The 14,868-nt window shown below is 35.0% G+C and overlaps 1 protein-coding gene and 2 pseudogenes across 3 annotated transcripts; 1 reads left to right on the top strand and 2 right to left on the bottom strand.

The window, feature by feature from the left end:
• Positions 1–2,850, bottom strand: LOC146956204 (F-box protein CPR1-like; annotated as a pseudogene). Its single transcript, XR_015029967.1, has 3 exons — positions 2,758–2,850; positions 1,340–2,420; positions 1–518 (listed from the first exon to the last, which is right to left on the bottom strand). The product of XR_015029967.1 is annotated as an F-box protein CPR1-like (transcript).
• On the top strand, positions 2,577–5,875 carry LOC146956203 (heat shock cognate 70 kDa protein-like; annotated as a pseudogene). Its single transcript, XR_015029966.1, has 2 exons — positions 2,577–3,946; positions 4,258–5,875. The product of XR_015029966.1 is annotated as a heat shock cognate 70 kDa protein-like (transcript).
• Positions 5,876–12,598: 6,723 nt separating this feature from the next.
• Positions 12,599–14,868, bottom strand: LOC146956202 (F-box protein CPR1-like). Its single transcript, XM_085727347.1, has 2 exons — positions 13,647–14,868; positions 12,599–13,044 (listed from the first exon to the last, which is right to left on the bottom strand). Exons 1-2 carry the CDS (start codon positions 14,753–14,755, stop codon positions 13,005–13,007), a joined length of 1,149 nt encoding a protein of 382 aa, XP_085583473.1. The 5' UTR covers positions 14,756–14,868; the 3' UTR covers positions 12,599–13,004.

Below are 14,868 nucleotides of genomic sequence, written 5' to 3'. Positions count from 1 at the left end.
TTACAGTTGGTGGTAAAACCATATTAACACGCATGCATATATACAAAATCGCAAAGATACTAAAAGTTTTGATCACCATAATAACATATAACCATTTTCAACACTTTCTTACACCTAAACAGATATATAGGCTATTTTTCTTTGCATTACAAATAGCAGGATCCTAGCAATTACAGACCAAGTGATACACCAAAATAAAAGGAAAAGAAAGAAGTCATGTATATTTAGTATCTGATCTTCAATATTATATTTTGGTTTGGAGATCTTTGTTTCCCTTTCGTGTGCCTTTCTTTCACGGTTCTACTGAGAATAAATCCCCTCAAGTGAGATTTTACATGAGAGGGAGAAGTAAGATCTCGCACCATTCAAGAAGAGACATAAAATTAGATGATGCTCCAACTGTGATATATTTAACGTTTCCCGCAAACCAAAATGGCTGATTCCACCACTAGAAACAACCTGCTTCAGCTGTAACACAAAGGTTCTTCCTTCACTCACTTATAATTTCAATTTAAATCCTTGAGACAAGAAGCCATCCATGCAAAAAAGAAATACATTCATCACGTGATGATTCCACCAAAAACTTTTCTATTAGTTCAAGATGATCAATATGTAAAATCAGAACAAGTAATTGCTGAGATCCGCGCAGGAACATAGACTTTTAATTTGAAAGAAAGGGTTCGAAAACATATTTTTTCCGACTCAGAAGAGGAAATACATTGGAGTACCGACGTGTACCATGCATCCGAATTTTTCTATAATCGTAAGAGGTAAGCAAGCTCATTAATATCACAAATGAATGGAGATAAAAAAAAAAATAATCTTTTTTAAATGAATTATACATAGATTTGGAATAATTTCATTGCAGGCAAATTTCTACACAACAATGTTCTTATCCACATAGATACCATGACAGGGTCGAACATTTCAAAATAAGTTTGACATCGCAGTGAGGATCTCAACTAATGAAGGAAAAAAAGACCAAATCATACCAATATTATTTACTTAACCTACATTTAAAGTAAAGGAATCCTGCAAATCCTTTTGTCTAACTTAATATTTTTTTCCTAGGGTTGAGTTTAGCCAGTCACAAGGTCAACTCATAAACCTACACATAGCATACACACATTGTCTTTTGTAATCCAGCATACACACATTGTCAAATACATATACATAAACAAAGGTAGATAATTAGAGAATCATTGTCCTATAATAAGAATTCAATCTGACCTTTTAACAGTGTTTAACTGCATATATCACATGATAGGTCCATTAACTGATATTAACTTATACATAACAAACAAAAACTAAAAAAATTCAGACAATCAATAAGAAGTACCTTCTCTTGCTTGTGCGGTTCTCGTTCTTAGGGAAGGAAGGTGGTACAAGACTTCCAACACAAATCATAGCTTCATTCAAATTAGGAATTCCTTCAACATAATTAACATGTTCACTCTTGAGATCATACCAAAACAACTTCTCATGGTCTACTTCCAACAGAACCATACTTCCATTGCTCGAATAACCTAAAGGCCTCAAAGAGGCCTCAAAGATTCCAACGGTAAAGTGAAACACGATTTAACCACTCTAAAAAGTTTACACCAACTATTCTAGTCTCTACATCCATATTCTTTCATCACCCAAACATCAATTTTACTAGTTTGATAATTCACAACCAAACAAAGACACCCTCCCAAAACGGCAACATCAATTTTAAAACTCTCACTATTAACTTCATTACCTATTTCAGGAAGAGGAACCTCATTGAAAATCTCAAGCATTAGGTTAAAAGCAACAATTAAACAAGATTGTAACCCATCAAGTTTCCTCTTCATTATCCAATGAAGAGAATTCTCAACAAAAACTCCCATGGTTCGAGGATAGTAAAGAGAGTCCGGCATACTAGAAAGTACTTTCCACGAGTTCGTGTTCGTTTTCAAGCTGAAGAGTGTAACATGTGAATCATGAGTGCGGTGGTGTAGTTTGACGAAACAAGAGATTGTGAGAAGTTTGTAATCATCGGTTAATGGATCAAAACCGAAGCCGTGAACGCAAAAGCCGACATGGATGTAGTTAGATCCAGAAAGAGCAGGAGTTTGAATAGGGTGATTAGGATGTTAGGGTTCCCGAAATGCAGAGAAGGCCGCTACATGAAGCAAACAGAGAGATGAAGTTGTTGGGGATTTTGAAAGGAAGATTGAGTTTAATGCGGGTGGTTAGGTTAGAGAAATCGTTGATTTGGTAGAAATCGAAGTTGTGTGAGGATTAAGGAATGATTGAGGGAATTTTGGAAGTGAAGTTTGATGAAGCTTTGGGAATCGATGAAGAGATTTTGAGGTTGAACGGAATCGGAGGAGGGATTGCACCGGTAACAGAGAGAGGATTCGCCATTGGAGGAAGGAAGGAAGGAAGGTTTGTAGCTAGGGTTTTTCGTTTCTTCCTCTCTTTGTACAACACAAATGCCCGGCATTGTTTTAGCAAAACCTTCTATTTTATTTAATTAGACTCCCAAACTGTCTACTTGACATGTCACCTCATTTTTGCCACATACATTAAAAATCTTACGTGTACCTACCTCTCCTCATTGTATCTTCCATGCGAAACAAAAATCAACATAAAGTGTAAAAGAGTAAAGTTGGTAGTTGGATCCCACCACCCACCGACCTTTTGATTTGATCTGAAACTTCCTCATTCACTCACCATTTCAAACTTGAATCACTTCTTTGAAAAAATGAAGCCCTCCTCCGCCCCTCAAACATGGCGCTCACGCATAACAGATTTCCTTATCGGTTGTGTGATTTTCTTCTTCATCATGCTTTTCTTCTCTCTCATCGGAACTCCTCTTTTCATGGCCATAGACTGTGGCAGTCAACACCTCCCAACCCTTCAAGTTGAGTCGGCAACACTCACCTCTCTTCAAGTTAACAAAACTAAGCTAACTGGAGACTTCAACATTTCACTCTCGGTCCAAAACCCTACCGACACGGCTCGTGTCTATTTCAGCCAACTCTCCGTCGAGCTCTTCCACAAAGACGAAGACTTCTCCATTGTTCTCAACAAATCATCATTTCCTTCTTTTTACATTCTGCCACCTTTCTTCACTGATCGCTTGGGAGGGTTTATTCTCACACCATCCGTGAATGGTTCTGTTGTTCCTGGTGTGGCCAACGGCATCAACCATAGCCGTAGTGAGTTTGATAGGGTGCAGTTTGGGCTCAATGTAAATGCTTCTGTCAAATACAAGAACAAGATCTTTCATTTTCATTCGAGTAGCAAGACATTGAAGGTTGTGTGCTTTCCTCTGGTCTTTCAAGTTTCTCCAAACTCAAACAACACGGAGGCACCTGGGACTCTATTGAATGCTGTAACTTGTTCTGATGAGACCGACTCTGATTGAAGTACTTACATTAGTTTAGGATTATGTTTGATGATATGTTTCTTTAGGGTTTAAGTTTAACCTAGTTTCTTTAGTTTAACTGGACTTGGTCATCATAGACTTTATGTTAGTTAGTTAGTTGACTTAATTGACTGAGTCTTATCTAATATCTAAATTAGGGTTTGATTGTATTGTTGTGGAGCTCTAGAATATGTGTATCAATCAACTTGAAACTTCGATCAATCAAATGAGTTTATCATTCAGTATTAGCAACTTTCTATGGAAATTCATCGACATTCATAATATATTATTATATGCTTAGTTTATAGGAGTACTTTTCAATTAGCTTGTCTTTTCGTTTCATGGATTCCATCAAAAAAAGAAGGATCATGACAAAAGAATACGAAAGACGTGCAGTAGGAATAGACCTTGGAACAACCTGTTCGTGTATTGCTGTGTGGATGGGATGAACACCATAGGGTTGAGATTATTTACAATGATCAAGGAAACAGAACTACATTGTCTTTGCTAAATTTATATTTCTATTCTTTGCTATTTCCTGTATTTAGGGTTTGTTTTATTAACGGTTTGAAAAAAAATTGATTGACATTAAATGTTTTAGAGATTTTGTTTAAAAGGAAGGTATTTGTTTATCTTATTGAAAATCATGTATCGAAAATGATTTTTAAAGAAGCTACTAAAATGTAGCTGTCTAAAGATTCGTGATATTGTTGATAATGATGGTCAAATGTAGTTGTTGAAGTCTCAATCATTAATGTGTTGTGATTACAAATTTACGACGCTATGATGTCACGGTTGAAAACATTTTTTTTTTAAAGCCCTGATTAGTTAGTGAATGATATAATGTAGTTGCATTCAAGGTTGTTTCTGGTGTTAATGATAAGCCAATGATTACGGTTAAGTGAGGTTGCAGATATCTTCTATGGTCCTTGCAAAGATGCGAGAGGTTGCAGAGGCATATCTGGGGTTGCCAGTTAAGAATGCCGTTGTTATTGTGCCAGCTTACTTCAACGATTCTCAGAGAAAGGCCACCATAGATGCTGGTGCTATTGCTGGCCTTAATGTCATTCGGATAATCAATAAACTGATTGCTGCAGCTATTGTATATGGCCTTGACCAGAGAAGTGACCGCAATGGTAAGCGAAATATTTTTGTCTTTGACCTGAGTGGCGGTACTCTTGATGTGTCTATCCTCACAATTAAAGGTGATGCCTTTGAAGTAAAAGCCACCGCAGGAAACACTCGTCTTGGGGTAGAGGACTTTGATAGCAGAATGATGAACTATTTTGTTGAGTTCAAAAAGAAGAATAAAGTGGACATCAGTGGGAACCCAAAGTCCTTAAGGAGGTTGAGAACTGCCTGTGAGAGGGCAAAAATGATACTCTCTTTTGCTTTTGTTACCACTGTTGAGGTAGATTTTTTATTTATGGGAATCAACTTTTCTTCATCAATCACTCGTTCCAAATTTGAGGTAATTAATATGGACTTTTTCACTGAGTGTATGAATATTGTTGACAGTTGTTTCAGGGATTTAAAGATATACAAGAATGATATTGATGATATTGTTCTTGTGGGTGGCTCGTCTAGGATTCCCAAAGTGCGGGATCTATTGGTAGAATTTTTCAAGGGGAAGGATTTGTTCATGCATATCAACCCAGACGAGCCTGTTGCTTATGATGCAGCTGTTCAGGCTGCTAGCTTTAAGAATGTCCCCAACTTGGTGCTGCGAGATGTTACCCCATTGTCACTTGGTATCTCAACATATAATGAAGATATCATGAGTGTGGTGGTTCCTAGAACTACTTCCATACCTGTCAAGAAGACAAATGGATATACTACCCTTTATGATAACCAGTGCAGCGTCTTGATTAGGGTATATGAGGGTGAGAGAGCAAGAGCTAGTGACAATAATCTGCGTGGTTCATTTGGGATTCCTTGTCTTCCATGTCCCCGTGGCCAGCCCTTGGAGGTATGCTTTTCCATTGATGAAAATGGCATCCTAACTGTTACTGCTAAGTAAATATCTACAGACAATATGAATGCGATCGCCATTACTAATGACAAAGAAAGGTTATCAACATTAGAAATTGAAAAAATGATTAAAGAAGCTGAGAAATACCATGTGGAAGATATGCAATTCTTAAGGAAGGCCAAGGTAATGAGTGCATTAGATTCTTGTGTTTACAATATGAAGAATACTTTAAAGAAGGTTGTTAATCTGATGCTCTCCCATCAAGAAAGTGAGAAGATCAACAATGCAATTACTGTCTCTGTGAATTTGCTTGATAAGAATAACAAAAAGAAAGAAATAGATGTTCTTGAGAGTCATCTGGAGGAGCTGGAGAGCATGTCGAAACACCTTATATTGAAGACTAATAATTTTATTTTTCTTTGTTAAGATTTTAAGTGATTTGAAATTGCTGAATGCAAACCTTTAGTTTTATTGTCATTATCTAATAGCATTGAAGTTTATGATAATGTATGTGTTGAACATGTTATTCAAATTTTTCTGGTTTATGTCTTGCGAACCAACATAACCGATGAATGCTTAGAATAACTCTGTTCTAGCTTTAGCACCATCCAAATCATTTTTATAAACATGTTCTAGTTAATCTTTTTGATGATTTAAGTTGATATGTGGTTGAAACTTGAAACCTTTCTAGAGCTAGACATTTTCAAGAATTGACTTGCCACATCATTTTTTTTAACAGCGCCACATCATGTAAGAATTGACTGTCCATCTAGAGTCTTGGTGAGTTTTTGTAAATACTGATTTGGTTTTTGGTTTATTTGAGTTTTCTTTGCATCTTGTGTCGCAAAATGTACAGATGTAATGGGTACTTTGAGATGACTTGTTGCTTGAAGTTATTCCAATGATCTAATCTATGTTTTTTTAACAGTAATCTTAATTCAAACTCTTCATCCAATGTGGCAATTATGGCAGTATAAGGAGTCACGAAACCATAATATTATCGCATACACGAAGGGACTTTATTTATGCCGCTTTAATATTAACAAGGACACTTTCTGATAACTTTCATATTCCATTTTACAGATATTAAAACAAACCTGAAACATTCAACAAAGATATGTCTCTCTTTCTCTTCTGAAGTGAAGTACTACTATAAATTCAAATCTCCTCAACAGACTTCATTCACTTGAAAGAGAATGGCCAAAAATATGAGGGACCTGCAGTTTATGTCATTGAATAATGATCAACTCTGCAATTACAATCAGATTGAAACAAGATCAATTCGGCAATTACAGTTGCCACCAATTTGCTTGAGGAGGATAACGATCAGATTGAAACAGATGCCCTAATAGATCATCTAAAAGTGCTTGCAAGTGTATTTATAAAGATTATGGCCAAAATGTGCGAGTTTATTTTATCTAGTTTGATTTATCTTTGACTTAATCTAGTTTGATAGATGTGCACAAGTTGACTACTTGGACAGACAACAGTTTATGTCATTGATCAATAGCACCTATTTGCTAGATTACATAAAGTTCATATGGAGTTTATTTCATTGATTTGGACCAAGTGCAAATTAAAAATACCTAGCAGAATTTTTTTGGAAGTCTAGTTTTTTTCATTGCAGGCATTTTGGTTCCAGTTGCTGTTGGAATTCTGGTGCATTATAATGTCTCAATATGTATCCTTCCACACTCTGCTCTTCACCTTTTAAAACATATTTTTCAAAAAAGTTTAAGCATTGTAATAGGGAATAGCAAATTTATCCATTGGCTTGATACAATGAGTGGAAGATGATTAATAAATCTTCAAGATAATATATACATATGGATTGAAATGTTCATCATTTATATTTAATCTTACATGGTCCTGATTCGTTTATCACCTAATTACATACACTTCTGCAATCCTGATCTCACTTTTGAATATAAATGTCAAAGTAGTGAAATCCATTAATTGCAATCATCGGTTAATGAACCAAAATGGAAGCCATGAATGTAAAAGCCAAAGTGAATGCTGTTAGATTCAGGGTGTTGAGGAGTAGGAATAGGGGGAGAAGGGATAATCCGATGTTTACGGATGTTAGTAAGGTCACAAGCAAACAAATTAAAAATGCAATTCATGCAAGGTAGCCAAATGTAATTTTTTTTACAGATGACTATAAAACTAGATGGTCAGTAAGGTCATGTCGTTAATATGGAGTATTTGGCATAGCAAAAACGAACGCATGTGGAATCAGAAGACGTCAACAGCGCATCAGATTGTCGTTTCAGCTCAAATGATGCTCGGGGAATGGATATCAATTCAGAATGTGCAGCAGAAAAACCGTGCAACAGTGAGCAGAAATGATAGGGAGTATGGTACATCTGTGCACGGTATGATTTGTAACATTGATGCTAGTTTTTCGCAAGTTACAATCGAACTGGTTATGGTGCGTGTATCTGCGGCGAGGAGGAGCTTTTGTGAAGGTGGTGACAGATTGGTTCAGCCTTGAGTTACAAATCCATGAAGGTGAAGGTTTGGTTATGTTAAAATCTATGAAGTGGGTGTAACAAATGCACATTTCAAGCATGACTTTTCTTAGTGACTCCCAAGTCCTTGTTGCTGCAATCTATTGCAAAAATGAAGGCCAATCCAAATTTAATACTGTTGTGAACAATATTAGATGCATTTTAAACTTGTAATGTAACTTTGAGGTAAAGTTTATTCAGAGAGAAGAGAATATGGTTGTTCATAGCTTCGCTATGGCGGTCAATTCTTATGTTAGCCACCATGTTCATGATCATGTTCCTCTTTGTATTAACTCTATTGATTAATGAAATGAGTGTTAAATTTGTTTTCTTAACAAAAAAAAAACCATGTATACATACAAAATCACACATACATTTTTTTAACATTTTTTACACCTTAACGATATATAGGCCATTTTTCGACACTTTGTTACCCCTAAAGGACAAACGGGCCTTTTTTTATTGCGTATAACAAGTGTCGCAGGATCCTCACAATTATAGAGCAAGAGATACGCCATATAATAGGAAAGAAAAGAATACATGTACATCTGGTATGTGATCTTCAATTTCTTTTTTCTTCATCTTCAATATTCTATTCTAGCTTTGAGATCTTTGTCACACTTCCGTTGGCCTTTCTTTCACCAAAGGTCATCCCCATTCACGATTCCACGGGGAATGGATCCCCTCGTAAGATTTTTACACAAGAGAGAAGTGTGATGTCACACTATTCCAGAAGCGAGATACAAATGGGTGGAGCTACATTCCTCATCAATTCAATCCTTCCCACAAACCAATTCCATCACTAGAAACAATTTGAGCATTCAGTTTCAGCTTCACATCATTGGTTCTTCTTTCACTCCCTTAAATGTCGATTTAAATCCTTGGGACAAGAAGTCATCCTTGTAAAAAAAACACATGAATATCATATAAGTAAACTCAACAATATCATAAAAGAGTAGTGATAAAAAAACCAAATTTTTGAAAGGAATTATACTTGAATTTGAAGTAATTTCATGGTAAGTAAATTTCTAAACAACAATTTTCTTCTCCTTACATACACATATACCACGGCAGGGCGGAATAGTCTCAACAATCAGAAATAAGCTTATCAAAATAAATATATTGAGGGTCTCAAACAAAAAAAAATAATTCATACCAAGATTCTTTCTTTAACCAAATTTGAAAGAAAAGAAATCCTGCAAATCCTTTGGTCTAACATGATTTTTTTTCCCGAAGAAAGGAGGGTGGACTTTACCTAGTCACAAGATCAACTCTTAAAATGACACATAACATAACAGACATTTATCAATAATAACCTGCCATTTCTTATGAACACACACATCATGTACCTATTTCTATTGGATCTATAAAAGAACCTTAGGCATTAGGAATGGCATTCAAAGTCTACAGCAGAAAAGGAATAACAGTCCACATTATGATATTACAACATAAAACTTACCTTGTAGAAAAAATATCATAATTTTTAGTCTGAGCACATGTTCCAGACATGATAAAAAAAAGGGCGTTTTAGTGTGAAATTACTTTGTAGGTTTCTTTTGCAAGTACATATTTGTGTAGTGTAGTTTCCTGTATAAGTTTTTGTGTAGTACCTTTGCTTCTTTAAAATGGAAGTTGAGATTAGTTCTTTAAAAAAGGTCTTACCTTTGCTTCTTGAAAGCACCTCTGACACCTCACCTTATGAAAATGGTTCTGAAATGAGAAATATATGATGGGTTTGTAATAACCTATGGAAATCCCTTTTAAATGTTTAACCAGATTATAAATAGCTAGCATTTTGTTTTCAAATCATAAATACAAAGTGCCATAGTAAGCCTATTAATTTGGTTAAAAAACCCTTGCATAAAAAAAGGTTAAAAAACCATGTTCAGACCACTTATGTTTGGTTTGGGTGTTATTCATGATTTACGCAGGACTCAAACTTCAGAGGTCTAACCCTTTCACTGCATCATTTGTTCATAACAGTTTGACTTATATTTGATGTAGCAGATGACAGCCACTATTAGAAATGGTAGGAATTTTAAGGATAGCTGAAAATGAGCTAACTGGATAACTTGCTAGCTGTAACTTTTAAGCTAAGAATTTTCCGTACACATTCTCAATATTCATGATAGCCCACACAGGTATAAAAGAAAATCGGTAAAGAGCATACAGCCAGGCGAGCATCTTCTCAAAAGCAGCAAAGGAGGACAAGGATAAGTTGAAATTTGCAAACCAATCCAACAATAGTTGCCTTCACAAAATGTATGAACAAATCAAAACTATACCATATGAAAATTAAAATGGATAGAACCCGTAGGAAAAATACCATCCAAAGTATAAAACAGGTAACATGCTTCATTAGATAACGTTAGAAAACCAAATATGATCAATTGGTCTGAATGGAGAATCAGAGTTAGAAAGGAAGCTTCATAAATCTATTCCAAGACCACCAAGTGTATTAGGAAGCTAAAATCATGAAATAAACTATTTGGAAGTTTGGCTAAAAGAGTTAAAAAGTTTTCTTTAGAAAGCTCTCGTCAAATTTTTTCATTAGAAAAACCACTACGTTAGAAAACTTAAATATCGAATTATCATAAAGGCTTTGAACAAGTAACAGATCCTTCTTTTGTATTAATTATTTTCAAATCATGCTAATAACAAAATCTGTGTGAACTTCTTCTTGCACTTATTCAAAATTCTAATATATCTCAATACATTTCTCAAAATCATTTTGTCGCTGTTAATTTTAGACACAAATAGCTTAAAAAAATTGTGAAATAAAGTTATTGTAATAACCTACTAACGCAGATTAGGTAGTGTTTGGCCAGACTTAATTTTAACTTCTCTTCTACTTTAAGGAAGAAGTTGGCCAAACACATTTCATAAGAAGCTCTTAATAAAAAAAGTAGCTCAATATTAAAGAAGAAAAAACTGAAAAAGGAGAAGCCAGTAATTTGAACTTTATGTTAACTTATTCGCTGACCATTTTGCACGCTTATGTTTCGAATCCCGCCAGCCACATTTGTTTTTCATTTTTATTTGTTAATTTGTTAAATAAACCAGTAAAGCTTTGCGAATTCTTTCGGGAAAAAAAAACGTAAAGCTTGCTAATGGTCAGAACTTGGTTCTTTAAAAAAATAAATTGTTACAACTTTTTTTTTTTGAAGGAATAAATTGTTACAACTTGGTTTTTTTATTCTTAACACGTTCCAATTTGCTAACTTTAATTTTATAATGGCAAACAATATCATTATAAAAAAAAATCTAATTGAAGACTTGTGGTGCTTCATGACATCTCCAACGATAAATATTTTCATTTAAAAATATAATTCTAGCAAGTTGATTGTTTATAAATCATAAAAAAATATACAATTTGAATAAAATTGTATATGCATGGATATAAATATTTAAAATACATAAATATAATGTTTATATTACTAATCAATTTCTAGACATTTTTTGTAATATATAATTTCGTCAAAGAAAAAAAAACGAGTACATAATTTATCAGAAATTTTAGTTTAAATTTTACTTTTAAATAAAAAAATTAGAGTTTCCAAACAACTTTTACTTAATTTTTGAAGCTCTTATTATCACCTTTAAGTTTAAAGTAGCTTCTAACTCTGAAAAAAGCTGGCAAACTTTGATCTTTATTTTTTTTTTTGGGTGGTGAAACTTTGATCTTTAGTAAGCAAGTATCTTCCTTTCCCATTCAACCTTCAAAAGCTATAAACTAGCAAATACGGTCAATAAACAAACCAACAACCTTTAAATTAATCAAAGTAGAGGACACAACATTTTCTATGAGAAAAGGTATAAACAAGAAGGATTTTAGAGACTTGCAATATTGAGAAAAGGGAAGTTCAGCTGCGGAACAGTTCAACAGTAGAAGGACTTCACAATCTGCCTCAAAGGAATTCAATACAACGGATTAATGTTTTAACAATTACAAACACATAGGGATTCAATTTGCAGTAACAGAGATTTTCTTCGTGTGAGTTGGGTTTTGCGTGAGGGTTTTTGCAGGGAGTGAAGGGTTTCACGTTTTAGCAAGAGAGTTTCTACATGCAAGTCGGGCTTCAAAGTGAGATTAGTCGGTTCAGCGAAAGACAACCACAACCTACTGTGCCTAGGGAGCCAACAATCAAAATTACACTAACACTTCACCCCAAAGGTAAAAAGGAGGATACTAGTTGACTTTTTTTTTTTTTTTTGAACGGCGAATACTAGTTGACTTGCTCGATACAAGGACAAGAGCGAGGGTGACCTGCCACCCTGAAATGATTGAGAACAGATAATTTTTTGATAGGAGACATTAAACCTAAACCTTTGGAATAAACCCCAATCAAGGAGATGGTCGAGTGAATAATTGAAATAGCTTGAAAAACAAAATAAATTTGTTCTGAAAACTATTTCTTGCACGTCCAAGTGATGTAGATAACTCAATGATAAAAGTCAGAGCCACATCCTTAATTTGTGAGCTCCAACAGTCATTAATAGGTTGATGGGCATGGAGAAAGTTCAAATTATCAAAAGCATGATTGAAACCACGGCAAATCCAATACCACAATTTGTTGACAGTTACAAAGTCAATGATGAAACAAAATCAAATAGATTTTCAGGGTTGAAGAGAATGAAGATGGGTCACACAAATAGTCAAGTAGGTTACTCGCCAATAGTTTTTTCACAAGCAAACAAAGCAAAAATACAGTTGTAATGTTGCGGAATGTAAAAGTTGCATTAGAGTTTAATAGTTGATGGTAAAACCATATTAACATGCATGCACAAATTCACATGGATAATAAAAGTTTACAACACTTTCTTACACCTAAACAGACATTAGGACATTTTTCTTTGTATTGCTTATAGCAGGTGCCGCAGGATCCTAGCAATTACAAACCAAGTGATACACCAAATGAAAATAAAAGGAAAAGAAAGAAGCCATATAGATTAGGTATCTGACCAAGTGATCTCGCACCATTCAAGAAGAGACATAAAACTAGGTATCTGACTAGCTAAACTCCATTCCTGATCAATTTAACTCTTCCCGGACACCAACATGACTAAATCCATCACTAGAAACCACTTGCTTCAGCTACACATCAAAGATTCTTCCTTCACTCCCTTACAATTTCAATTTAAATCCTCGGGACAAGAAGTCATCCCTGTAAAAAAACATACAAGCATCTCATAGAAGTAAGCTCAACAATATCACAAAACAATAGTGATAAAAAATAAATATTTTGAAAGGACTTGTACATAGATTTTGAGTAATTTCATTGCAGGCAAATTTCTACTTCTACACAAACACAACAATGTTCTTATCCTTAAATACATAGATACCACAATAGGGTGGAATAGTCTCAACATTCCGAAATAAGTTTGACAAAATAATTATTTCATAGCGAGGAACTCACAACTAATGAAGGAAAAAAAAAAAAAAAAGACCAACTCATACCAATATTATTTATTTAACCTACGTTTAAATTAAAGAATCCTGCAAATCCTTTTGTCTGACATAATTTTTTTTTTTTTCCTCGAGAGGAGATTCATTGTTGTTGTCTTTTGAAATCCAGCATGCACACATTGTTGGATAGATATACATAAACATAGGTAGAGACTTCAAAGTAATTAGAGAATCCTTGTTCTATAATAAGAATTCAATTTATCTTAAACATAGAGTTTAACTGCATATATCATATGATGGATCCATTGAACTGAAATTAATTTATACAGAGCAAAAACTCTGATAATAAATAAGAAGTACCTTCTCTTGCTTGTATGATTCTCTTTCCTAGGGAAGGAAGGTGGCACAAGACTTCCAACACAAATCATAGCTTGATCGAAATTAGGAATTCCTTCAACACAACTAACTTGTTCACTCTTGAGATCATACCAAAGCAGCTTCTCACAATCTACTTCCAACAGAACCATACTTCCATCGCTCGAATAAGCTAAAGGCCTCAAAGTTTTCAAAGGTAAAGTGAAACATGACTCCGCCAAAGTAAAAAGTTTACACCAGCTATCTCTACATCCATATTCTTTCATCACCCAAGCATCAATTTTAGCAGTTTGATAATTCACAATCATACAAAGACACCCTTCCAGAACCTCAACACCAATTTCAAAACTCTCACTACTAACATCTTCGCCTATTTCAGGAAAAGGAACCTCAGCGAAAATCTCGTGTGTTAGGTTAAACGCAACAATTACACGAGATTGCAACTGATCAAGTTTCTGAGTCATTATCCAGTGAAGAGAATTCTCAACAAAAACCCCCTCTGTTCGAGGATAGGAAAAAGCGTACGGCATACTAGGAAGGTCTTTCCACGAGTTCATTTTCGAGCTGAAGAGTCTCACATGTGAATCAGAAGTAGAGTATTGTGGATCAACGATACAAGAGATTCTGAGGAGTTTGTAATCGACGTTTAACGGATCAAACCCGAAGCCGTGAACACATGAGAGAAAGTGGACGTTGCCAGATTCAGAACGAGGAGGAGGAATAGGAATAGGCAGATTAGGAATCATCTGATGTTTACGGATGTTAGGGTTCCAGAAAGCAATTCCGACATTGGTAGTAATGCAGAGAAGGCCGTTACATGAACCGAACAGAGAGATGTTGTTGTTGGGGATTTTGAAAGGAAGATTGAGTTTAATGCGAGTGGTTAGGTTAGAGAAATCGTTGATTTGGTAGAAATCGGAGTTGTGTCGAAGGATTAAGGAACGATTAAGGGAATTTTTGAGGTGAAGATTGACGAAGCTGTGCGAATCGAGTAGAGATTGAAGTGATTTTGAGGTTGAACGGAATCGGAGGAGGGATTGTACTGGTAACATAGAGAGGATTCCAGTGAGTATCTCCGGCGGAAGATCCGCCATTGGAGGAAGGAAGGAAGGTTGTAGCTAGGGTTTAGGGTTTTTCATTTCGTCCTTTCTTTGGACTGTACTACCACCCAAAAATGCAACTCATCTTTTGTTCTTTTCCCGCCTTT

Source organism: Medicago sativa, chromosome 1, assembly GCF_051527215.1.
Source record: "Medicago sativa cultivar Bolivia chromosome 1, Bolivia_mono, whole genome shotgun sequence".
NCBI lineage: Eukaryota > Viridiplantae > Streptophyta > Magnoliopsida > Fabales > Fabaceae > Medicago > Medicago sativa.
The sequence above is the reverse complement of the archived record's forward strand: the minus strand, read 5'-3'. Positions and strand labels throughout refer to the sequence as shown.